The sequence below is a fragment of the Peromyscus eremicus genome, chromosome 2 (genome assembly GCF_949786415.1).
Source record: "Peromyscus eremicus chromosome 2, PerEre_H2_v1, whole genome shotgun sequence".
Classification (NCBI taxonomy): domain Eukaryota; kingdom Metazoa; phylum Chordata; class Mammalia; order Rodentia; family Cricetidae; genus Peromyscus; species Peromyscus eremicus.
The window spans coordinates 67,460,709-67,488,306 of NC_081417.1; the positions used below are offsets into that span (position 1 = coordinate 67,460,709).

General features: G+C 41.5%; 1 protein-coding gene across 2 annotated transcripts in view; it reads left to right on the plus strand.

The window, feature by feature from the left end:
• The first annotated feature begins 9,852 nt into the window (after window positions 1-9,852).
• Tgfbr1 (transforming growth factor beta receptor 1) overlaps window positions 9,853-27,598 on the plus strand; it is a 63,100-nt gene continuing 45,354 nt past the window's right edge. For both annotated transcript variants that reach the window (XM_059254321.1, XM_059254320.1), the window contains exon 1: window positions 9,853-10,027. In XM_059254321.1, coding sequence (XP_059110304.1) covers window positions 9,931-10,027 — 97 coding nt within the window. In that variant the 5' untranslated portion in view covers window positions 9,853-9,930. The remainder of the gene's footprint in view (window positions 10,028-27,598) is intronic.

The window sequence follows — 27,598 nt, forward strand, 5'->3', positions numbered from 1 at the left end:
TAAAGGCATGCACCACTACCGCCCAGCTCAATATCCTAATTTACAGTCATCGTAGACTATCAGTTGTCCTGATAGCAAAAATAATGTGAAGCCTGCATATAAAGCCTAATCTTTGGATCAGATCTCAAAGAACCTAAGGAAAATGAGGAGTTTTTGATTTTAAAAAACTGATAGTGAAAAACAATACACAGTAGAAATAATCAAATTGAAAAATATACCCAAGAGTTTTAATAGAAAAACAAATATATTTGAAAAAGACCCATATAGAACTTGCATAAATTTGAAATATGCAACAATTGAAATTAAAACATCATGGAAACTGTTAGGAAAGAAAATATAAAAATATATCTCACTTTCAAATTTATCTCTAGGTTGAAAACTTATGTAAGGATAAATTTTACACATTGTCATAAAAGTCTCCTGCTAATAGAAACTCCAAACATTGTTGAGAAAAATTAAAGAACTGAAATATACCATGTTCTTAGAGGATCAGATTCAATACTGTAAAGGTAACAGTCCTTGCCAGATTGATTTACCAAGTGCAATTCCAATAGAGCTCTTAGATATCCTTTATCAAAAGGTATTGACAGGGCTAGAGAGATGGCTCAGTGGTTAAGAGCATGTACTTCACCTCCAGAAGACCCAAGTTCAATTCTTGGCAACCAAGCCAGGTGGCTTACAACTACCTGTAACTCTAGCTCCAGTCCAGAGCCTCTGTGGGCATCTACATTCATGTGGGCGAAGACTTACAAAGAATTAAAAATAATAAATGATAAATATTTTTGAAAGGTATTGAAAAACTTTCACTAAAACTTACATATCATTGTAAATATTTTAGAACAGGCAAGACAAAGTTGGAGAACTTATTCTTCCTGATTTTGAGTTACCATAAAGTATGGAAATCAAGAACCAGGTCATGAAGAAACACAAATAACTAAGTAGAAAAGAAAGTTCAGAAATAGATCCACACATATATAGGGATTTTTTGGGTGTATTCATTTTCAAATTCATGTGTGTGTTTTTGTGTCCATGTGTCCATGTACATGCTTGTGTATAGAGGCCAGTGGTGTCCTCCACCTTATTATCTATTGAGGCAGGGTCTCTCACTCGAACCCTGGACTCCTCGATTCAGCGAGTCTAGCTAGCCAGCTTATTCTGCTGATGCACCGTCTCCACTAACTGAGCTCTGGGACTGTGGTGGTCTTGGCGGCCTACCCCGTACTTGTGTAGGTACTGGTGATTTGAACTTTGACCTTGGTGCTTGTGTCACAAGTACGTGTCCACGAGACATCTCTGAAGCCCTATAAATAATATTTGAGAAAGGCGCCACTGTAGTTCAATGGCAGAAAAGTGCATTCAGTAAATCATATTGGATATAGAAAAAAACTTTGATTATTCCTCACATTTTACATATGTACTAATTTAAGACCGCTTAAGGACTTAAATATAAAGTCTTAAGTTATAAACAGTAATATTACCATGTATAAGGAATTCTTTGTGATTGGAGCTTTGACAGTGAAACTATTTTGTAGGATACTACAATGTGGGATACATAGGCTTGTACATTTGTTAAAGTCCATGGAATGTACAAATATTGTGACAATTCCTTCCTTGGAGAGATATATAATAAGATATATAAACAATATATACCCTTCTTCATAAGGTCCCAATGATAAACCAAAGTGCACCCTGGGAAACCAATGAATTCATCAGGCTTACTTACAGAGAACAAGTGAGGGATTACAGGAGTGTGGGAGACCCCAAGGTGGCCACCCTGTAAAGTCTTCACTGAGAAGGAATGATAGATTCACCATAGTCATACAGATGGAGTTCCCTGTAGTTAATCTCCCTAATCTATACACTTGAGTACCCAGAGGCCATGTCCAATTAAAGCAGAATTGCTTACATGCTGGGAGGAGTGGTTGGACTCTCAGGTAAGAATCTACTTCTTCTCTAAAGAAATATGCACAGCCAATGGGCCATCGGCTACAGTCTTTGCAAGCAGGCATAGCTGATCTGGTGTGAACAGTGGCTGTTTTGCTTGGAGAACCATGTTCTACAACACTGAGAATGGACCAAATGTAAACTGATGTGACTGTGTTTCCATGCAGGTTCACTGTTTGTAACAAACTGTTTGTAACTGTCTGGGACATGGATAGTGATGGGAGTCGTGTATGGGTAGGGGCAGGGGACACATGGCAAATAACTCCATGTAATTTCAAGTCATTTTGGCTATAGACCAAAAAATGCTTCAAAGAGTGAAGCCAAGGGCTGGGGAGATGACTCAGGTGATAGAGTGCTTGCTTAGTGTGCACAAAGTCCTGAGTTTGATTCCCAGGTCTGATCACTGTACAAAACGTGAGTGGTGGCACATGTCTGTGAGCCCAGCACTTGGAAGTTAGAAGCAGAAGGATGATAAGTTCAAGGTTACCTTTGGCTACATATTGAGTTTAAGGGCAGCCTGGGCTACATGAGACTCTGCCGAAAAGAAAGAAAGAAAGAAAGAAAGAAAGAAAGAAAGAAAGAAAGAAAGAAAGAAAGAATAAAATAAAGTCTATTAAAAATAAGAAACATAAACATGAGACTCTGCCTCAAAAAATAAATAAACAAATAAATAAATAAATAATAAAGCTTATTAAAAATCAGAAACATAAACACAACCAATCAAACAAACAAACAAAACCAGCTAGGAAAGAAAGCCAGGCTGCCTACAAAGGAGTAACTATTAGACTGCTGTCTGATTTCACGTCAGCAACAGTGGAAGGCAGGGCCACTCCACTACTCCAGTTGCTGAATGCAAACAATCCACCCAACATTCTGTGTCCAGTGAAAACATTATCTAATAGTGACGTTGAAAGAAAAACATTTATATCAAACCAAAGCTAAGATGACATATTCATTCTATGGTTATGATAAACATCATGACCAAGCTATTTATAGAAAGAGGGTTCATTTTGACTTATGGTTCCTGAGATTAGAGTCCATGATGGCAGAGCAAAGGCATGGCTGTGGGAGCAGCTGAGAGCTCACATCTCCACCCGAGAGGAAGGCAGAGAGAACTCTGGGGATGACAGGAGGAGTCTGAAGCCTTAAGCCAACCCTAGGGACACACTTCTTCCAACAAGGCCACACCTCCTCCTACCCAGACAATTCCACCATCTGGCAACCAAGTATCATCATGGCGACATCTAATCCAAAGCACCACAAAGTTTCAAGAAGACTCAAAAGGTTGTATTTCAAGCAGAATGGAGGTGATGTACAACAGGGTGTCAGAGATAAAGGAAATGAAGATCAGAAGAATCACTTTGCAATGTGATTTTACCAATTCTTTTATTTTAAAAGATGGAGTCTATTTCACCATTGAGTAGGAAAAAAAAATCAATGCTGACCCAGTTTCTCCTATTTTGTTTTTTAAAAAGTTGGTCTTTAAAAAAGGATTTTCTTCTTAATTACACGTTTACATATGTGTGCCTACATATGCATATAAACACATGAGTGCAGGTGGCATGGAGGCAGTCGCTGAAGTTACAGGTGGTTGTGCGAGGCTGGGTGTGGGTTCTGGGGACCAAATTGGGTTTCTCTGTAAGAACAGCACAGTACATACTCTTAACCCCTGCCATCTTTTCAGCCCCATCTCCTGACCCTCTTTATGCGGATATGTATTTCTAATTGACCTCATTTTTTGTGAGTCATATGCGTCAGGGTCCCACAAAGACAGGGAAGCTGTACCCATGATCTCTACACTATGGTTGCTTAAACAATTCCCACACAATAACACCAGTTAGCATCCCAATATGAGTGGGAGAATTTCATAAGGCTCTACCCTCAGATCAAGAGCTGCATGGGTACTGAGAGAAGGAGAATCAGTGTTCTCAGGGACAAGCTCCCTGATAGATTATCCCAAGGGGCCAGTCCTAAAGTCATGTACATATATAAATGGACTCAATGGGTGTGAGTGTGTGTGTGTGTGTGTGTGTGTGTGTGTGTGTGTGTGTAATAATTAAAGAAGAAGAGGTCATGAATTTGAGAGGGAGGTGGTGGTGAGATGGAGGAGTTGGAGTGAGAGAAAGAGGGGTAGAAATGGTGTATGCAATATTCATGATAAAATTCCCAAAACATAAAAAAATTAAGTTAAAAGTAAGGGGAATGATGGTACTATAAATAAATCATTTAACAAAACAAATAAGAATAGCCTTACAAAGTAGCATATATGCTATATCACACACACATATATGTCATGATATATATATGTCTACATATATAATAGAGTTGCTGAATTTGATAAGCAAATAACTTAAGCCAATAACGCGAACAAGACACAAGAGATTGGCAAGATAAAAATCAGTTTGAGCTTTGACCAGAAATACCTCAGTTTAGAAGCTGAATAGAGTAAAACCCAGCCTGTAATGTCCACTCAACTTGATAAGGCTAAGTCTCTGTGTTCTCAAATATGTGGGCCTGGGGTCAATGTCTGTAAAATCTCCTTCAAGCTTCAAATGTGTTAAAGAACATTCTTCTGATGGGAGTCTCAAGTCCAGGTTGTTTATACTTATGCTTTTGACCAATTTATTTAATTAGATTGCTTGAACGGCTCACAGATCTCAAGAAAACCCCTAGACTTACTAGCAGATTATGAGGGGTATTCCAAAAGCTGTGAATGAAGAGTTGCATAGGACTAGCTGTGAGGGAGAAGCATAGAGCATCCATACCTTGGAAGGAGCATCACCTTTGAGAAGCCTCCACGTGTTCAGCTACCCAGAAGTGTTCCATCCTCATGAAGACTTCATCTCATAAGCATGATTGAAACACGGATAACCACGTAAAACATGACTGGACAAGAAGATATGTTCTAGAGTGCCTAGCCTGCGTAGAGAAGCATAGCAAGGCTACCAGTCTGATTCTGCAGCATCCCTGGAGAGTCTAGAATAGGACCCTTTCTCAAGTTCAGGTATTCTGTCAAACAGGGTGGGTAAGTTTCTTCATGTTCACTGCCTCCATGATTGAAAGGGGTGTGTGCGCGTGTGTGTGTGTGTGTGTGTGTGTGTGTGTGTGTGTGTGTGTGTGTTGGAGACAGGGGTAGTTTCTATGTCCAGCTTCAGGGAAGATAAATTCTAGTTGCTGTAGCTTGCTTTGAGGATGAAAAGGAAGCTAGGAACCATGTATCATATACATGTATATCATATACATATACGTGTGTGTGTGTGTGTGTGTGTGTGTGTGTGTGTGTGTGTGTGTGAGAGAGAGAGAGAGAGAGAGAGAGAGAGAGAGAGAGAGAGAGAGAAAATTTCTATGCTTTGATTTTTGTCTCTGCTCAGTTCCTGCCCAAACCAGTGGGGTAGGGCAGAAGTGAGCCTAATAATGTGCTAACTCTAAGCCTAACAGCCAGGCCGTCTTACACACTTTCTCTCTTTATCTTGGATCTCTGCACTGCCATGGTAGCAAGCCCAGGCTGGCCTGCTGGAGGATGAAAACTACCTAGAGGAGCTGACTGGCCCTGACAGCATGCTCATGTCAGAGCTTAGCTGAGACTGCTTACATTGGCCTAGACCAGAGAAGCCACTGTGCCTACCCACAGTTCTTATGGACAATAACACGTGCCTAGGATTCCCAGCCACTAAATTGTGAGGTACATTTTATCCAGTTAGGAGCACCAAGAGTTAGCAGCCTCTCACAAGGATATACATCAATAATATTCCGAAGGTGAGAAAACAAGATAGAAAATTCTATATCAGAATAGGCACATGAGTAAAGTGTTCTGAGGGTTAAAACAAAGGCTTATCTTTCCTCACGTAGTAGGAAATAAGTAAGTGCTTTAGAGGCGGTGTAGTTGATCGCCGGATTTTTGGGGACCCATTTTCCTTCCTACTAAACCTAGTTTAAGCCATCACCATTATACTTACAAAAGGCTGCTGTGTCTCCAGGAGTTGCAACTATATTCCAGGAAGAAAGAGAGTGAGAATGTGGTGTGTTTGCCTCTTGTTTAAATGGTGTTTTAGTCAGGGTTCTCTAAAGGAACTGAACTGATAGACTATAGATGTGTGGGTTTATTAGAATATCCTGCAGGATGTGCGTAGTCCAACACTGTCTCTGTCACACTGGAGAGGCTGAGAATTCAGGAGTTGTTCAGTCCCCAGGCTGGATGTCTCAGCAGTGCCAGTCTGGTGTTGAAAGCCTGGAGGATTCCTGGGGAACTGCTGGTCTTCAGTCTGCATCGGCTGCCCAGAGAAGCTATTTCTAAGGTTGGTGAAGAAATGCTACAGCAATGGGGTCCAGGAACTTGCTGGTGGAAGCAGGCAAAACAAATAAACAGAAAAAAAAAAGAACACCACTGGACAATGCCATTTAGGGTGAGTCTTCCCACCAAATAACCTGACTGAGAAAGTCCCTCACAGGAGTGGCTAGAGGCTTGTGTTTTAGTAGATTCCAAATCCAGTCGAGTTGACAACCAAGGTTAGACACCACAAATAAAGGGAAACAAACTCAATTGGGAAGGAAATGGTTTCCTGTTCATGTTGCTGGACTGAACCCTGCTGCTTGCTCATATAGGTGTGGAGCTGAACAAGTTGAGATCCCCCCACGCCGCCCCCACCCCCGTGAATTGCTTTCCCTAAAGAAGTTAGGATTCTATTATTACCAAGCAAGTCTAGGAATGGACACGGATGAAGCAACTAGCACCCTTTGCTCTTTATTTCGGAGAAAGTATCTTACTTAAGAGAATCATCCAAAAGGAAAAACAGCCGATGTACTCAGTGTAAAGACAGAGGTTTGACTGTGTGGAGGGCAAGGTGCTGGAGTAATTTCTAGGCCGAGCTCCACAGATGATCTGCCAAGTGATGATCCTCTTTCTCTTCCCCTTCAAGTCAAGATTAGAGCGAACATCCTATTGGCCTTTTGAGAACCTGTGGAGACTAAGATGGGGATAGACATTTGTAATTGATTCCCTATGTGCAAGCATTCATTGAGGCCTCACAACCAAACTGTGTGTAGGTTGTTATCTCACTTTAGGGAGGGTAGGTGGGAGGTGTGTGCCCGTGTGGCTGTGTGGGGAGTGGGGAGGCGGAATGAGTGTTGGATTTAGGGAGTGAGTAGAAATCAGGCAGGTCACAGATCCATATGCAGAAAATGTCTAGGGTGACTAGGGTCTGTAGATCTCCAAGGCTGGAGGCGTCTTCCCACTGTCCAACCTTTCTCAAAACAAACGGGGGTTCATTCATTTCACTGTACGGAAGTAAGTCAATGTCTTCTGAAGTGGCCAGGTGTCCTGTGCAGCAGACCCTCCTGAGAAGTTGATTGGCAAGGCAGATTCTTGGACTGCCTCCAGAGGAACTTAAGCAGGCTTTCCAGGGCCCAGACCCAGCATCTGCATCAGAAAAACTGCAAATAGAGAGTCCCAATTTTAAGCTGACAGTTTAGTGTTCCATTCTAACACAGCTTATTTCCAGATCTGTAGCTCATGGAAATTTCCCCCAATATTAGGAAGACACAATTTAAAAATAGTCTGTTCCTCCTTCCTGTTCCTCAGTTCCTTAGTGAACACACTTAGTTCCACGGAAAATGTTCAGGACCTGGAAGTGTGTCACAGAAGAAATCCCCGAGTTGATCAGTACAGGTTTCATAAGGCAAAGGGTAGAGTTAGACTCAGGGTTAACATCATGCAGAGGGGATAGGCAAAGGAACTGGTATTAACCAAATATTTACTATGTCCCAGACACTGTTCCAGACACATTATGTCATTAAGGAACCCTGGCCTTGTGATTCAGTCCCTTTCATTTATAAGCGGGATAGGTGCTTTTATTGTTTGCTACCCACTAATAAAGATAACCAGAGAAAAGTCTCATGGGATTAATTATTCGTGTATTAAATAAAAATCTCCCGAGATCTTATGCAAGACACACACTAGACTAGGAAAAGTAAAGTAGGGGGAGGGGCATCTTGGCACTCTAACCCCAGTGGGGGATGGGGTGGTGGGGGTGGGGGGTGGGAGGGAGGACTGAGGCAGGAGGATTCTAAGTTCCAGTCTAGCCTGGTTTGCATAATGAGATCCTGCCTTTAAAAACCAAGGACTGGGGGCTGGAGTGATAGGTGAGTGCTTCAGGACATTGCGGCCCTCCCAGAGGAAGGCGTTCTGTTCTCAGCACCCTTGTCAGGCAGTTCCCAACCACCTGTGACTCCAGTCCCGAGGGATTAGAGGCCCTCTTCTGGACTCCAAGAGCACCGCGTTCACGTGGTGCACGTACTCACAGGCACACACATGAATCTTAAAAAAAAAAAAACAAAATAATCAAAACACGAAGGGCTGGGGATGCAGCTTACTTGTACTACTTGCTTAGGAAGTACAAGGTCCCTGGGGCGGGGGTGAGGTGGGGGCAGGCACCGGGAATTCCGTGTGTGACAAGGCCCTCTAAGTCTTCCGGAGCCAATTGCATTTGAAGCTGGCCCGTCTCTGCGGCCTCAGTGCACTTGAGCCTGAGGAGCTGGGGGCTGATGGTTCTGGAGCCCCAGAGAGCAGGCCCTGGAGAGCCAGCCTGTTCAGGCTCCGGCAGTCTGAGGACTCGCTGAAGCGTATCCCAGCAGCAGCCAAGGAGGAGTCTCCGACCCCCTTCTCTAACCCCCATGGTCTGGTTTCCCTTCACGGCAGGATCAAACTCTTGGAGGGTGGCTCTAAAGCAATTTACCAACCGATGCTAGAGGCCGGCTGATTCCCACTACTGAGCTTTATTTAATTACGAGTTCAAATCACACAGAAAATAAAATTGTCTCCTTAAAAGGTTCTGCGGAAAAATGCTGTCGGTGCCATGCGGCCGCCTCCGTGGCTGTGTTTGTGTCTGAAGAAAGGACTAGTCTGACAGGAAGAATTACAAATCTGGAGCTCATTTTGGCGTCCCAGAGGGAAGGTGGGTGGAGCGTCTCACAGTAAATTAGGAATTCAGAATGAAAACGGAGCTGAGTTTATTTGGGTTTTTAGTGACACCTCGAAATTATTACACAGGCGTGTCGAAGACAACTCAAAGTACCTATGACTGCTCCCGCTTCGCCCCGAGGCGGGATGCTCGGTAGGGCAATTCCCCCCTCCTTCGAAGCCCTTGGGACTCTCTGCTTCCACGCGGGGTCAGGAAGGGAGGGAGGGAAGGAGGGCAGCAGGGATCCCCGGTCTGGGTCTGTTACGGCGGCTGAGAGGCAGAGGCCAATCGGGGGTGTGTCTGAGCTCGGACTCGGGTATCCGAATCTGGGATCCGACTTTGGGACTGGAATTTGAGGCGACAAGATGATCTGGGGTGGATGTGGAGAGCTGGAAGAAATCGGGTTATCTTGCGGGGAGGCTGGAAGTTGAGGCTTGGGTCTAGGCAGGGGAAGTTGGACCGCGGACGGTACTCAGGGTCTGAGTGGCGAAGAGTTGGGCTTTGCTGATGCAGAGCTGTGCAGGGGAAGTCAGGGTGGGGTTGGGGTAGAAGAAAAGAGCGTGCAACGGTCACAGTCTTTCCCTAAGCAACTCGCACAGGCACACCCTGCGCTTAGCCGGGACTGCGGGCTCCGTCTGGCGCGCTGGCTGGACCCTGCCCCCACCCGCCGGTAGAGCGCCAGTCGCCCCGCTGTGGCAGGAGTAGGGGCGCCCAGCGGTGCGGGGGCGTGGTCAGAGGCCCAGCAGTGCGGGGGCGTGGTTAGAGGCAGAAGCCCGCGGCCGCTCATTGGCCACCCAGAGGCCCCGCGGGCGGGGCTCCCGGCTGGGTCCCTCTAGGGCGCTCTCGGGCGGCGGGGGAGGCGGGGTCGGCGGGAGCCGGGCAGCCAATGGGCGTGCGTCCCTCGAGCAGTTACAAAGGGCCGGAGCGAGGCCGCGGCGGCGGCGGGGAGGTGGGGCGAGGCGAGGCGAGGCTTGCTGAAGAGAAGCTGTGGCCGGGGCCGGGCCGGGCCATAAACGGTGGCGGCGGGACCATGGAGGCGGCGGCGGCTGCTGCTCCGCGTCGCCGGCTGCTTCTCTTCGTGTTGGTGGCAGCGGCGGCGGCGGCGACGCTGCTACCGGGGACGGAGGGTGAGCGGCGGGCGGGCGGCTGCGGGGCGCGCGGGCGGGCCCGGCCTCTGGCTCGCTTCTGCTCTTTCTCAAACATGGCGCGGGGCCGGGGGCGCAGGTGGCGGCGCCCGGCCGGCCGGGCTTTTCTGACCCGGCAGGCGCCATGCGAGCCGGGGCGGGGAGGAGAGGCGGGGCGGGGGCGGTGTCGGACGCGGGTGGCCGAGCGCCGGGAGGCCGGCCCTCCTGGGCTCCCGGGAGCAGCGGCGGGCTAGCTTGCGGAGGTTGGGGGCTGCCTGCCCTCCGGGGCGCGAGGCGGGCCGAGGACCGTGGCCCCGAGTCCCTTCCCAAGTGCGCCCGGGCCTGGGGATGCTGGGGCGTGGGCGGGCACTGGAGTGGAGGCGCTCGGGGGCTCGGAGCGTGGAGGACTCCCCGAGGGGAATCATAAAGGGTGCAGAAGGCCGAGACCCCGGGTGGGTGGCGCTGCCGTGAGTGTCAGCACCCGCCAAGGGCGACTCGTCTTTAACCGGGGGCTTTGTGTGAGAAGCAGGCGCGAAGATGCGCGGAATGTTCTTCCTTCGTGCGTCTGGGAAGAGTTAAGAGTCCGGTAACCAGAGGATTGTCTTGCTAGTACAAACTTGAACGTTTGTTCACTCCTCGGGATTGGGAACGTTTTAATGGGCTTGATCCTGTAGAATTGACCGAATGCTTCATTTTTCTCCAAGGGATCGTTGCTTTGGTATGTCGTTTCCTTAAGTGAAGGTAGTTTTAGAATCAGACCTCTGTGTAGCTGGGTTTTGAGGGGGGAATGTTGTGTGGTTTTCTGAAATATTAAAGCCCGTCGTGATACTGGTTGTCACCCCGTGGAGGGAAGAGTGAAAAACTTTTGTCATTTGCCGAGTTAAAATAGGAGAAAGCAAAATACCTAGGCTTAGCATTAGCAACTAAAATGCAGTGAAAATACATTTCTGTTGCTGAAAGTGGATAACAAATTTTTTAAAAAGCAAAACAAGCCAAAAAAAAGTCTCTTTATAGACTGTGGATGTCAGCTATTATTAAACTTAGTAGTTACTACTTATTAGGAGTCGATTATAATGCATATACAAAAGGTACACCGTAGTACAGTTGTCTGACACCCATAACTGAACCTTCAGGGCTACCAGTGAGTGTCCTGTATATTGACATGAAAAGTAAGGTGCAGGCGATTAAGTTCTTACTAAGTGCAGAAGTTAAAATTTGTACTTAGGCCTTTCTGAGTTCAAAATCGGTGCACCTGCTACACCAAAGTAGCATAGCCCACTTAAAGAACAGTTGATATTTAATACTTACAACTTAGGTATCTTCCTTAATTTATTTGAACGTTCCTTTCACATAGTTCTGCGTTAGAAGTTACAGTGGGTTTTTAACATTGGCTTAGGAAGGAACATAACTGTGGGCAAAGTGGGAGAATTGTTATAATTATGCAGCAAATATAAGTTGCCATTACTGTACACCATTATTTGGCTAAAGTAATTCATTCTTTTTTACCTAGGACAAAGCAGGACACATTCATGTGCTTAGCAGTATTGATTTGGATGCTGAGAAAGTTGGTCCATGCCCTGGAGGACTTTATCTCCTACTTAGGCAATTGTGTAATACAAAACTGGCCTAGATGCTTTTATTACTCAAAGCCTAGACTAGCACTTCATAAACTTTTCCCATTTGCCACCTTCTTTTCCCAAGAAATTGTATGTGACCTTAAGTATATAGATGTAGAAACCTAGTATATAAATCAAACATACTGATAATAGATCATAAATAAAATTATTCTAAAACAATTCATTGATACACAGTTTTACCATTTATTAAAGATTAAAGCAAATTTTTGTAGTAATGAGGTGGGTGAGTTTATTTTTACATAAAGAATTAAATCATCCAATGCCACTTCACATAATTACATATGTTTAGGGCCATTTCAGAAATTGTTGGAAATTCTGTCTTAATCACAAGATGAGATTCATTTAACAATGTTTTTTAAAATGAAACTTAAACAGTTTTTAAAATCAACATTCTAACACAGTACGATCAAGGATACACCACTTTGATAGACATGAGGAATGAAAATCTTTTCTGTATTAACCATTATGTTTCTGAAAGAGTAGAAAATTTGTATGTGTAGTTAGAACTCATAAAATAATAGTCTGGACTCTGTTTGTTGCCACTGCGTAACAGGACGTGTGTGTTCAGAACCAAAGCTGAAGTGAAGTTGCATGATTCACCACAAGCATGCACTGCCTGAAACACCTCAGATTCATTACTCATTTGATTTTGACTTAGTTTTTGGGTGCTGTGTATTCAGAAGCCCTTTACTGTTGCCAGAGTTTTTGTGACCCTCCCCCAGCACCTTTATATGGAGTTATGACTCAGTTTAAGAAGCTATGGCCAGCCCGGCATAGTGGCACATGCCTTTAATCTCAGCATTTGAGAGCGAGAGACAGATCTCTGTGAGTCTAAGGATAGCCTGGTCTACAGAGTGAGTTCTAGGACAGCCAGAGCTACATAATATAGAGACCTAGTCTGGAGCCCCCCCCATCTCCCCTAAAAAGAAGCTATGGCCTAGATAAGTTAGATTGATGTTTCATTGTATCCTTTTATACATTCAGAAGAAGCAGGCTCCCATGTTTATATATATGTGTGTGTGTGTGTGTGTGTGTGTGTGTGTGTGTGTGTGTGTATGTGTATGTATATATATAAAATTTAGCTTCTCTTAAAACTGGAAGTGGCTCTTTACTGTCTGAGTATTATTTATATTTCACTGCCAGCTTGTTTTCTCCAATATAGATTTTTTTAGAGAAATTGGTTCCTTGTCCCTGGTACACAGTATTCCTGTTTATATCTGCATCACATGTTAGAATGCCGTTTGTTGCCTGCCATTTCATGACTTTCTTGGAAAACATTCCTAACAGCTTAGTCCTGCCAGTTACCCCCTAAATCTATTGTTTTTTTTGTAGTGTTTCTTTCATGGAGGATTTTTTATGAACCAATGCCAAACTATCCTGGGCTGTCCATTGAGGTTTGAAGATTTCCTCTGTGTAGTTAGTACCCAGAGCAGCACTTGAGGCTTATGATTAGAGCCATTCAACTAGAGAGAGAACATCTCAGAACTGCAGACTCTTGAGTTCCCACCAGTTCCTGATGAGCCTTTTCACTGCATACGTCATTTTGTCCCTTTTATGGGAATTTGAGGACAGAAATTCTCAGACTGACATTCTGTGCAGGCTTCATTTAGTTCTCTTTGAACTCCATCTCTTGGAACTATATAGCATTAAAGTTTGTGTTATCCATTGCTACTATCCTGCATTGTTAACTAACTGTATGAGTATGTATTGAGTATCCAGGGTATGAATTATGCCTTTTCGTTACGTCCTTAGAACCTAGCACTGTGTCTTATATTCTGTTCTACATAAAAGTGTGTTGATTAAATAAATTCTGTAAGACTGCCCAGTCAAACAGAATTATTCTGTATTAATTTAGAATTATATATAGTATATATAATTGGAGATCATTGCATGGTATGATAAACAAAACAGCTATTTACTTTGTGATACTTTGTATAATTCATGAAATTGTAGAAATCAGATGAGAAAATTATGTTATTTAAATTTGAAGTTTCTGTTTTTTTAGCAATGAGTAGGACTTGTGTATAACCACTGCCTGCTAGGCTGCAAGTGTTTTGATTGGTTAAATACCTTTTCTGATTGGCTAGTGCCCTTGTAGTGAACATTGTTAAATGTTTTAATATCACTTTTTGTGGAGAGACATATTAGTATTTGACAGGGAAGTAGTAGTATAGGCTGAAGTGACTGGAGAGGGCTTCCTGGATACTTTCTTTTCTTTTTTTTTTTTTTTTTTTTTTTTTTTGGTTTTTCGAGACAGGGTTTCTCTGTGTAGCTTTGCGCCTTTCCTGGAACTCACTTGGTAGCCCAGGCTGGCCTCAAACTCACAGAGATCCGCCTGGCTCTGCCTCCAGAGTGCTGGGATTAAATGCGTGCGACACCACTGCCAGGCATCCTGGATACTTTCTAACTAAAAATGGTTTTGAAGAGTCTCTAGAATTCAGTTAAGCACAGAGGAGGATTTGATGATTTTTTAAGTTCTTTATGTTCCCAATTGCTGCAGGACAAGAATCAAGTCGAATGATTCTTTAGAGTTAGGTTCCTTAGTCTATACTGTGTGTTTGGATGTATTATCTTTCCCTCAGTTCTAAAAATTCTATAATACATGACTAGAAATGAGACAGAATGGTAATGTAAGTGGATGGAGTAAAGGAGAATAACTCTGGGGATTGCAGTGGTGAAGATCATAGGTATGTCATCATTTCAGTTTACCATGGAGGATCCCGAGAGTAATTGCGTTTCTCAGGGCTCCACAGTGCCAAACTGAGAAAGAAAGGAACTTTGATTTCCTAATGCCAAATCTTGTGTCCTGCCATGTGCTTTAAAAGTAAAGGACTTGAAGATGAGGAAGGAATTGGATTAGTGGTGATTTCCCTAAGTGAAGTTGGTCTGAATTAACAGAATTTAAGAAAAGTGAGTTTTTCAGGAGGGAGAGAGGATGCTTAAGGTAAAAATTCCCCCAGGGAAAAGTCACTGTTTTTTTTTTTTTTAATTGCTCATTAAGTGACTTGGTATAGTGTATAGTACTTACTGGTTGAGAGAAGTGGGCTGACAGTAGTTTTGGATTTGTCTTGGTGTTAAGTAAGGTGTAAGTAAAGTGTTAAGTAAGGATTAGATATAACTATGTGGGGAAGGGGGGCTGCAAACTGCAGCAAACTGTGAGCCCTTTGCTGTGCTTTCTTGTCATGGCTTACGTAACAATGTTTTTTAAACAGATGGACTGTGGTTTAATATCATGTGGTTGGGACGCATTCTTACTTCCTGCTTCTGGAATTAAGGGCAGATGCTGGCATGTTTCTCAGGGATGTTTTTGCTTTTCTTCATAAAACTTGCTCTAGGCAATTTTGGAGTATTCTCAAATTTATAGTCAGTTTGACCCAGCCTAACTACAGTATTTAGGGCAACATTGAAGGCTCCCCTCCACCCCCAAACCCATTTTTTGAGAAAGGGTCTCATGTAGTCAAACTGGCTTCAAACTTGCTAGGCACCTAAGACTGACCTTGAACTTCTGATCATACTGCTTCCACTTCCCTGAGTGGATAACAAGCCTGTACATCGAAGATTTATTTATTTACTATTTTTTTGTTTGTTTTTGGCAGTATTGATGATTGAACCCAGAGTTGTTTTTGTTTGTTTATTTTTAACATGCTAAGCAAGTGCTTGACCAGTGGAGCTACATCTCTAGCACTGAATGCCTTTCTGAACTGAGTTTTCTAAAGAACACATCCAAGCACTTTCCACAAAAATTAAAATGTGTTTTGCTGAAGTAGATCCATTTTTTAACTGTGTCCAGACACTGTAGGTCAGTCTAGTGACTACTTCATTGTGAATTTGTAATTGGTTGACTTACCAGGTTTTGTTTTTGTTTTTCCTTACATCCATTTTTTTTTAAACACCAGTGGAGTAAAGCTGATTATATGGGCCCAATTTTACTGATCTGGTATGGTCTTTTATAAAGCTCCCCCCCACCCCCCATTTGGCAACCTGAAAACAAGACATGCAAAAATAATTCCTAGCTCAAATAACAATCCCTAGCTATACAGATTATATACATTCATTAGGAGACTATAATATGAGCATTTACTTATCTTGTCTCATTTAACCTAGTGACCAACCCTAGATGCTAGTTAGTAGCACACAGAAGGAACAGCTTCTTGTTTACACACTGATTAATTAAAAAAAGACTGTGGTACTGCAAATCAAACCTGGGACCTTGGGCATTCTGGGCAAACCTTCTGTCCTAAGCTAAATCCCTGGGTCCACAAAATGACGCCATTTGTTCCAGGTCTAGGCAACCAGTAGATACCTGTGGATTTTGATGACATAGCTCCTTTTCAGCACTCTTTAACATTAACCAAAGATACTGAGGTTTTGTGTTTAGCCTTTCAATAATAGAGGGTTTTATAGCAGTAAGACTACTTCAGTTAGAACAGCTATAGACTAACAATAGTCCAACTACTAAGCTGCACATGATGGTGTGTTACCATTAACTCCTTATATCTAGGTAGATAGAGCTGACAGGAGTTTGCTTAGATTGGGACTTAGTTTGTATCTATGAAGATGTGTAAGTGAGAAGCTTCTGGTTTTCATTTGGCAGACAAGGAAACCAAAGTCATATTGTTAGAGTTACTTCAGCAGGAAGTCCTTTCCATGAGAAAATGAATCAGACCTTTTATTTTTCTACTTTAAAAATATATTTATTGTTTATTTATCTATTTATTTGTATCAGTGTGTGTGTGTATTTGTGTGCCCGTGTATACAAGTGCCTGTGTCCTTTATCATTCTCTGCCTATTCCTTTGAGGCAGAATCTCTCCCTGAACCTGGGGCTCATATTTTCTCAACTAGGCAGGAAGCCAGTAATCCTCCCATTTCTCTGTCCCTCAGAGCTGGGGTTACAAGCATTTGTAGGGAGCCCAGCTTGCTACATTTGTGCTAGGATCTGAACTCTGGTCATCATGATTTTGTAATGAGCTATTGTAACTACTGAGTCATCTCTTCAGCACCCCCCCTCCTTTTTTAAAAATAGTTTTGAAACTTGGTTTTGCTATAGAGTCCATGCTGGCCACTGTGTAGTCCCAGGCTTTCCTGGGGCTTGAGGCCGTCTTCCTGCCTTAGCTACTTGTGTGCTAGGATTACGGGCATGTACCACCATGCCTTGCTGTTTGAACTTGTCTTAATTGCAGTTTGGTTCTGCAACTGCAATTGACTCAGTGTGTAATTTTTCCTTAAAGTTATATTTTTTAGGTAATTTAAGTATCACTCATTAGCCCAATCATAGTTGATCACTTTATTTGTATTGATTTGTATAGCCCATATTAAACTCCTGCTTTTAAAAGTTAAGTATAGAAGTGAAAACAACTGAAATTTTGGATTAGAGAAAAGCAAAACGGAAAACAAAACAGAGCTATCAGCCATCATTAAAAATGGATGCTTTTTGCATCTCTGCACATTAAAAATAAACTCCTTTCTTTTCCAATTTTATTTGAGAGAGAGAGAGAGAGAGAGAGAGCGAGTGCATGTGCATGCTTCTGCAGATGTCAGGTGTATTCCTATATTGCTTTCAACCTTTTTGAGACAGGGTCTCTGACAGAACCTGGAGTTCGATGTTTCTGCTAGACTGGCAGGCTAGGGAAGATTCAGGGAGGGCTCCTCCTGTCTTTGCCTCCTCCAACCCTCTACCAAGTGCTGGGATTACAGATGTGTACAGCTGTGCTCAACTTTCTTCACCTTGCCTGCTTGCATAACAAACACTATACCAATTGAGCCATTACCCCCCCCCCCCCAATACTCTTAATCATTGTGTTTAGAAGTTTATCAGTGCTAATAAAAGTGCTTTACACTGGCAGAGTTCCAGTTTGAAAACATTTTTTTTTCTTAGCAAATATTTAGTAATCATCAATAAGATGAGGAATATAGAAAAATAGAAAACCTAGATGACAGGCTTTCATTTAAAAATGACAGTGCTGAGGAACAGTGACACAGACTCAGATGTAGCAGCCACAAAGACTACTTTGCAGAGGTGGTGGAGCTGTAACTCTGCCTTGCAGGGTGGTAGGATGTAGAGGATAGATAGAAAGAGAAGCATTCCTGATTCCCCAATCAGAATGGCACTTGTGGAAAAGGATCATGATAAAACTTTTAAGAATTTTAAGTGAAGGAATAAAAATTTGACATATTGGGGATAGATGTGTAGTAGAATTGTGAAAATTGGGCTAGTAGTTTTACTGTGGAAAAAGAATGTTTAATTGTACCACAGAGGAAGTGGGACAGGGCAGCTGCCTGGAGAGACTTTGGAATTGGTTTGATGATACTGGAAATGGAGTGGAAGAGGGGCTCTGGGACATTTCAGTCAAATCAGAATTATTCTGTTCCCTGGTACCCGAATGGCCTCCTCCCTCACCTCTTGAAGTTGCTCAGATGTCCCATTTTCTCAGTGAAGCTTGTTCTGACCCATTTTACAAATTGTTATACTCTTCTACTTTTTCTTTTCTGTAACACTTCCTTCCCACGTTTTGTTTACTTATGTGAATACCATATATATTCTCTATGTTTCTTTCTCTTTCCTACTAGAGAGCAAACTTCAAGAAAGCAGGTATCTTTTTGTTGGCTGGTGTATCTCAAATGCATAGAAAGTGCATGGTAAGAAAGTAAGTGGCAAAAAAAAACAAAAACAAAAACAAAAAAAAAAAGAAAGTAAGTGGCAGTAGGTCTTAGTAGTAAAAAGCAGAGTGTAGAAATCAAGGACTCCAGGTGCCTGGGCACCTGGGAAGTGTCTTTTGTAAGGAATCTGGAAGGAGAAGGATTAAAGGGAAATGAGTTCTGACTTGAGGAGGTAGAGGTAAGATAGGTAAGTGCAGTTGTTCAGTAAGGAGTGAAGAGAGCAGACTCCAGGCAAAGACATGTTTTGCCACTATCTTCCTTTTTATCCTGCACTCTTTTCTTTGGCTTCTGGTAGTCTGAAAAGCCATCTTTTTTTTTTTTTTTTTTTTTTTTTTTTTGGTTTTTTGGTTTTTCGAGACAAGGTTTCTCTGTGTAGCTTTGCGCCTTTCCTGGAACTCACTTGGTAGCCCAGGCTGGCCTCGAACTCACAGAGATCCGCCTGGCTCTGCCTCCCAAGTGCTGGGATTAAAGGCGTGCGCCACCACCGCCCCTGAAAAGCCATCTTAAGAGGAATATTCAGTCCTGAAGTCCCAGCTTAGATCTGGATCCTGCTCAGTCAGTTCATCGGCATGTTCCTCGTTCTTATGTTGCAGGACCTGCCTAACACAGAACATATGTGTGTAGAATTTGATCTTCTGGTTATACTGAACTAAATAAAAACATCCAGTCTATTTAGGAATTTGCCTGGTTCCTGACTGAGCTAGAAGACAGGAAGTCTCCTGTTTAGAGTTACACCATTGGTCTCAGGTCATGGTTGCTGATATTACAGGAATTTTCTTGGAGTTCTCTAAACCCTGTCCTATTAAATGTCGCCCCCCACCCCAATTCTGCTTCATGAATTAAACACTGGTGCTGTGTATCTCTAGACTGTTTCATTTTCTATTTGAATTGCTCTAACTGGTTTGTTTTCCTTCCAGTTTTGAAGGCATGTTCCCAGAAAGTTAGTTAGCAGTATCTTTATTTCTAAGAATGGATAAATAAAACCTGGCATTCTTGTCTGTAATTATCTTCTAATGGGTGTGTTTCATTGGGGAACACTGTGCAAAGGTTAAATGTTCACTTACATGGTCATTGTGAAGACAGTACACAGCAGTGTCTGTAACATACCTTGCATGAACCCAACATAGTAGATATTCAACAAATGGCAATTATTACATATTTAAATAAGTGAAGGGCTGCTTTTGGACTTGATTATGTCTAAGCTGTTTTTCATGGAGAATTCTGTGTATTTTGGTGTAACCCCAACTTTCTTGCTTACTGTTTTTAGCCAGTATACAAATTAAGCCCCGCTAGGATTCATGGTTTCAAGATGAGCATTATCTTCATGAGGTTGGAGAGATGGCTCAGCAGCTAAGAGTGCTTGCTACATTTCCAGAGGCCCAGAATTTGGTTCCTAACCCACATCAAGTGGCTCACAACCACTTGTAACTCCAGTTTCAGAGGATCTCACTCACTACCTCTTCTGGCCTCTGCAGGTGCCTGTACTCACATGTAGATACCTACACACACACACACACACACACACACACACACACACACACACACACATTCATAAACACACACACATACACACACTTAAAAGGTAAAATCTTTTTTGAGCACTATCTTCTTGTAACTTTCTTATTGTACTGAGATATTTTACTTGATTGTCTTGTACTCTGGCTATTCTTAAAAGAGGGATTTAACTCGGGAGGCAGAGCCAGGCGGATCTCTGTGAGTTCAAGGCCAGCCTGGACTACCAAGTGAGTTCCAGGAAAGGCGCAAAGCTACACAGAGAAACCCTGTCTTGAAAAACCAAAAAAAAAAAAAAAAGAAGAGGGATTTAGCTTGAAATAAAATAAGACCAGAAGTAATGACTGGGAAACATAAGGACTAGTTAGTGGCTAAAAGGAGGAAACAAGACATAAAACACTGTAGCTGAGGAAGGCTTTGCGTTTTAGCACAATACTTAGTTAGCTCTTAATTTTCTAGCAGCAAGGGCAAATGAGGAAGCTGAATATCTCACTGCCTATTACTAAGAATTCATGAGCAGCCCCCTTCACTCCCCACCCCCCAAGCAAGCAGCAAGATTACAGTGCTCAAAGAATCTCCAAGGTATAAAGTTATTGCTAGACCTGGCATTCCTGATTTCTTGTTCTAAGACTCACTCTTCAACACTTTCCTAGGGTTCAGTTTAGTACCTACTGCCACCGTTTTCCTTATTTAAGGCTCTGATCCAAGTGTGGACATATGAGTCCCTAATACCAGTGGAACAGCTGATGCAAAGCTGGGACATTTGAATTAAGCTTTGCTAGAAGCTGGAGGATAATGGATAGAGAACAGCATGAAACTATTTCGGCTGGCTTATAAAGACATTTTCCTAATGTTCTTAAATTGGCCTGTATCCATCTGGCAGGCATCATCAAAGAATGGTCACCAAAGATGAACAGAACCAGACATGTTTTTCTTCCATCAGTTCCGTGTAGGCCAGATGTTGAGAGTGTCTTTGCTTTGATTACTTGAGGGGAGATCACATGTACCCAGAGTATGTTCCCCCTTTTTACCAGTCTTATAGTAACTCTAAGATACCCACATCAGCTTGTGGAACATTCTCTATTTTGAGGCATTCTGGAATCTTCTTGTTTCTTAGCAGAATCTGTTTGTAAGCACTCTGAGAAATGAATGATTTGTGTTTGTTATTCTTCATGACTTATAAGGATAGCTTTTTAAAATTTTACTTATTTATTTATTACAGTAGTTATTATTATTACTTATTAGTTAAGTAGTTGTTGACTACTTTAGATCCTTTCCAGGGTTTCCTTGATTTCACCAACAGGGCAAACTTAAAGTTCACCTTATTTTTGATTACTTGCTTCAGGATAATAGTTCCATCTAGGTTTCTGAGTTATGGACCTCACTAGTTACATAATAGGGTATTTATAGTTCTAGGACACCTTGTACAGGCATCCTGTTGCATTTCTACAATATAAGATCCTTAAATATGCATTGAAATTCAAATAGATCCTGTGACAAAAGCAAAAACGAAAAGCCTTCGTACTAGAATCTAGGAATAATGGACATATTTGAGAGCAGTGAACATGGAGGATGTAGTCAGACCTACTCAGAATATAGAGACAAAAGAGAAGCAACTGTGGCTTCTCATTTGTATGTGTGTGCATATATATTTTTTGCTTGATTTATTCATTTCTAAATTGAACTGTAATGTGCTCTAATTGAGTCTCTTTGTTTAGCACATGGCTGTTGATTTGAGTATTCTCCAATTGAGAAACTGACATTTTAATTTTGTTATTCAGTGTGCAACAGATTTAAATAAAACATCAAGATGGTCTATTATAGATTTCCTTCAACAGTAATTATACGTAATTATTTTTACCAAAATAAACAGTTAAAGTAGTTTTAGTTATTTTATCTAATTTTATATTTGGAAAAAAATTGCAAGCCAGGGGCCAATTTGCTTGTGTTCCTCAATGAGGAAAGATATTCTGATTGCAAGCCCCACACAGCCTTGCAAAACAGGTTCTGGTACTGACAAGTAATTAAAGACAAAGCATAGCATGATGGATTTCTTTCTTCTTTCTGTATTGTGAATTGAGCATAGGGCCTTACTCATGATAGGCAAATCCTCTACCATTGTGCTTCATCTATCCCTAGATGAGTTATATCTATTCCTAGCCCTTTTTTTTAAGCATTGTTTTTGTTGTTTTGTTTTGTTATTGTTTTGTTTGCAAAGACAGGATCTTATTTAGCCTGGCTTTGAATTTGTGATCTTACTGTCTAAACCTCTCAAGTAGCTGGAACCTGTAAGCCACTGGGCCTGGCTTATGGATTGCTTTCTTATGAACTGAAGTGTTTAGTTATTCTTTATCAATAAAATCTCAGGAGTCCGATATTGGGATAAAGAACCTGAATGATTAGAGACGTGACAGAGAAGCTGCCAGTGACCTTCTCTCTTTCTCCTTCCTCAATCCAAAAGGGCTGAGAATCTTTGTACACCCTACCCTACTACTTCCTGTGTCTCTATATGTCCTCGGTTCTCCAAAACCTCAATGGCTGATTTTGGTCAGCTAGTAGCTAGCCCTGCCCTCTGATTCAAAGTAAACTTTATTGGCAGTCTCAAGAGTGTCAGAATATGATCAAAATATCCCACAACAATGAACTAATTGTTTCTTCGTCTAATATTTTGCTTTTCTTAGTGTATTTTACTTTTGTTGTCTTCTCTCTTGTCCTTATGAATGTAAAAGTAAGTCTATTTGTTCTCACACTCATGATTACCATTGTGTCTTCCGTGTTATTTTTTATTAAACAAAAAAGACCAATTATTTTAGTTAGATCTCATCTATCATTTATTTATTTATTTGTTTGTTTTTGAGGCAAGGTCTTACAGTGTAACTCCAGTCAGTCTGGAACTCATTATGTAGAGCACACTGGCCTTGAAGTCACAGAGATCCACCTGGCTCTGCCTCTTGAGTGCTGGAATTGAGTCAAATTCAGCTTGCCCTTATCTTATGATGGGAAATGTAAAGAAGGAAAGAGGTTGGTAGGGAAGGTGCAGGCATCAGGCAGAAATACAAGCCCAGAATTAAGGGTGCTTTGCAAAGAGTGTGCCCTGAGGAAATAGTCTCCCTAAGCAGCTGAATGCTTTCCTCTAATTTAGCTTGGAATCCCTGGAACTGGGAAAACAAGTCTCATAGAACAAGTGGTTGTAATCACCTATGGTCCATTCTAAAACATAGTTAGAGTTTAGTAATTGTTGACTTGTATTTAACGGTCGTAAGTCTGTAAGAAGAGTCTTCTATGCTGTATCTTCACTTTTCCAAGTGATACCAAGGCCCCCATTTCTCTGACCTTAGGAGGTCTTTATGTTTCTCACACCATTACAGACTTTCTTTAGTAACCACACTTGTGTGTAGCAGTTGGAAGCCTACCATATTTCTACTGCCAAGTTTCTTGATATCTAGGTTTGGGGGTCTGAAAACTTACTCTCATCCTAGACTTTCCTATACACATAGTTTAGGTTTAAAGGGCAAGTGTGTACCCCAAATGGAGTTCAGTTACTGTGAGGTGGTTGTTTCTACCCAAAGGGAGTCGAGTCAGTGGTTAAAATAGTATAGACATATTGCAGAGTTATTACTGGAGACTTCCTTTTGCTGGCTTAAGAAATCAACTTGAATGGTTTAATTCAGTTACGTTCTTGTAGGAGGGACTGTAGCTGCTTGTTTTCATAATGTCTTTGCTGGTGAAGATAACATTTCAGATGAGAGAAGGCAAGAACACACAAACTTGTACAACTACTGTGTGCTATTATTTACTAAGTTTTCAAGCTTTCTAAGAGTGCCTACCATCTATTTTTGCTAGGTTCAATAAATTCTTCATTCTGCAAACAAGTGGGAATTAAGTACAGCTAAAATACAGAGAGAATCAATCAAGGGTAGAGTGAATTTGCTTCAGTAGGACAGGGAATAAGAAGAGTTGAATGTTGGGAGTGCTACCTTTTTTTTCTTTTATCAAAAGTCTTAGAGAATTATTTAACACCATAAACTCTGTCCATAAGAGGCTTTTAAAAATCTAATTACAGGACAAATATTAAGTCTATGAATATTTAGTAAATCTGAACGATTAAATTATTTTATTTTTGATAACTTTCTTAGATTGTATTAATGCACCCAGAGGACTGTAAATCTACCTGTCCCCTCCCAAGAAATATTTAAAATGCCACCAAAAAATTCAAAATAATGTAATTTTTAAAAAGGGCAAATCTGATAACAAGAAAAAGCTATAATAAAATTAATACCAAAGTAACAATCAAGCTGCAGAGCATTAAGGTTAAAGGTATTTTATTTTGATAAGAGCTACCATTCCCCAGGATGCATTGTTAATCTTTATATAGCTAGTAAAATATGTATATATGACTAAAACTTAAAATATAAGAAGATATTTATAAAACAGCTGTAAATTAAGAAAAGCAGGATTCAAAGTATGGAATAAAGATTTGATGAATTCCAATTTTGTAATCATAAATAGCATTCTTTAAGAATTCTTCTGGATTTTTCCAGGAAGTTTACCACATGGAGGGCCACAAAGAACACTCAAATTAGAAATTAACTGTAATTATAAATAAATAAATAAATAAATAAATAAATAAATAAATAGCAAAATAAATATATTTACTGGGAAATTTTATTTTTTCTCAATAACCCTTTGGTTAAGGGAAGTCTAAGTACAGACCTCTAGAAATAAATATGCACCTTACATACCAAAACTACTTGTTAGTTCTGCTAAAGTAATACTTAAAGGAAAATTTGAAGGCAAGAAGTTTGGAGATCAAGCTGGAGATAGAACATTTCAGTAAATGCAAAGAAAATTGAAGTGCAGGAAAAAATAGATTTTATCAATTAACTACTAAGTTATTTTTTGTAAACATTAAAATAGATATTTGTTAAAGTTTAAAAAGGAGATCATGTGAATATAAAAATGACAAAAAGGAGAATGGTATCTTAGTATGTTTCCACTTTAGTTCCTTCTAAGATTGGTGCATTTTCAATCAGTGTGCTTGATCTTTCTGTATCCAGTGCTGCCCTCCCATGCTCTTATCTTACTTTTCGAATTGAGATGTGCAGTGAGCTGCCTTGCTTCTGGATGCAATGCTGGGGACTGAACCCTGATCTTGTATGCTAGGCTCTCCCACTGAGGTATATGCTCAGCTCCTCCAAGTTTCTTTTATTATGCAGTTTGCTAATTGCCTTTTTTCTTAAATGAATGTGTGGGTTTTTTTTATCAGTTTTTGTTTATGTTGTCTAAGCTGCCCATTTCACTTGTTCCTGTGTCAGCTCCCCCAAATGGTTTGCCTTTCATTAACTTTCCTCAAGTTTATAGTATGGGATCTTTTCTTCAGAGAACTTTTCCTTTTCTATACTCTCTGCACTTTGCATTGTGTTCACCAGTGGTGTGTTTTGTTCTCCATATTGTGAACTAGAAGGCAAGAGTCTTTTGTTGGCATTCTGGCCCGCCCCTTGGGGACCTGCCCTGCTTCGTGATGTAAAGCCTCTTTTAAGGAAAAACCCCTCCCTTCTTCCTCCTCCTCCTCCCTTTCTCTCTGTGAGGTGTTCACACCTCTGCTTTCCCTCTTTCCCTCCCTTTCTTTTTTCATCCTCTCTCTTTCCCTCTCTTCCTCTCTCTATTATAATAAACTCTCCATGTGGATACTGTGTCTGCATGGTATGAATGACTTTCCACTGTGTCATGCCACTGCCCGCCGCATCTGCATGGCATGTCTCCCTCACCCAGCGGGGCACCTTGGCCCAACCCACCAAGGCCTCCCGTGCTGTATCATTACAGTCTTACCTTCCTCATCCTCTGAAGGGTGTTTTCTCACTGTGTAGGGTTACACATGCCGTTGTTTTCTATGGGAAAGTCCACTAAGCACATGACACTACTAGATCATTTCTTCAGCAATCGGCCCCATAGGTCTTTTAGCTGTTTGCTGGCCCAAGTGTTATTTCCTGTACCCTAAGTCAAAGGCAGCTCTGGAAGGTGGTTACTTCTGTCTTCTTCCTCAGTTACATCTCATACCTCAGGCTTTTAGCCCAGGACGATCTACTATATACATCTCTACACAGCCAAGGAACAGTGTTCCCTACAGCCACTCTTGCTTTCCTGAGGGAAAATGTGGAGCTCTTCATCTTACGCCTTCAGTGAGAACTCTATAGGTTTTTGCATTCTTTTCTTTTTTTCCAAAATAAATAAGAATTTGTTGATGTTGCGCTTAGAACTTTGCATTTGTTCATCTGTAGAATAATGGACTAGAGTCAGCCTGAACATTTCATGGCTAACAAGTTATGGTATGAGCTTGTTATTCAGGAGTGTTGCATATAAAAGTATGCCTATTGCAGCACTGTGAATTTGGGTTGTAACTGAAATTGTATTTCCTGTAGATATCTTCTGTGCTTCCACAATGAAGTTCTTTTGCCATCCTGGTTCAGATACTACTGAAGAATTCCATGAATGTAGAGATAGTAGCTCTTGATAGTGCCCACTGCTTTTGTGTCTACAATTTATATTGTGCTCTGTGTCAGTATTGGTTCCTAGAGCTGTCTAAAGATTAGCTCTGATTATTTGCACAGCTTCTAAAATGGGTAGCAGCATGAAGTAGATGTTCTAAAGAAGTTGTTGATTGAATGTATAACAGACTTGGATTATTAAGTGCTTTGGGTGCTGTGCTGATATTTAACGCCCAAATCTACATTTAACTCTCAAATCTTCTGTAATTAGTACTGTTACAGAGCATAAGTTAAGACATTTAGGCTCAAATAAATTAGCGACGTTTTCAGATTGAGTTTATCCCTGACTGGTACAGTTAGGATTCAGTGTAAGTCTTTTTGTTTCTAAATTCTGTGTGCACGATGATTATGTTCTTATAATACCAACTAATGAAATTGAAATCTGCCAAGTAAAAGTGTAGACGCCTGTTTAGGAGAAATAAGAAATCTAGTTGTTTCATCACTCACTGTCAGAAACAGAAGTTTCCTGTTTCTTTTTAGGTTCTAGTGCAGTGCTGAGTACACCAGCCTGCTTCAAGCATACCCAGACTCAGGAGTACAGAACAAAACCAAGAAGAACTTGGCAGACTGTAATTATTTCACATGGAGCTTTACTTCCTGCTCTCTATGGAGTTAATAAAGTGATCATTTCCTGTCCTTAAACATGCTGCTAAAACCAGTCTTCTGTGTCTAATTGGGTCATAGTTGAGAATCTCATTGCAATGTCTTTCCCTCAGGTTTTTCAGTCATAAATACTGATGACCGTTTATGTGCTTACATTTTTGTTCTCATTTTTTAGACTAAATTCTAAGAATGAATTAAAAGGTAATTTTTCAAAGGATTTGTGTGTGTGTATGTGTGCAAATTATTTTCCAGAGTGAACAAAATTTTGAAATTGGCATGAAGTAGCTGCTCCCTAGGACGAATATGTTGGCATAGAATTGTGGAGGAAGTGTAGAGAAAAAAGATGGAACATAGAGAAGCACCTTAATGTTTTTATTACTTTATATTTTTATTGATTAGTTAGGAATTTCACATCATGCACCCTGATCACACTCACTTCCCAGCCTTCCCAGGCCTGCCCCCCTCAACCTCCCCCGCAGAAAAAAAGAAGAGGGGATGAAAAACCCAAGTCCAGTTTGTGTTGCCCATATACTCAGTGGAGCGTGGTCAAACTCCCAGTGGCCATCCCTTTAAAGAAAACTAAGTCCTTCCCCACCCGCTCTCCACTTTCCAGAAGCCA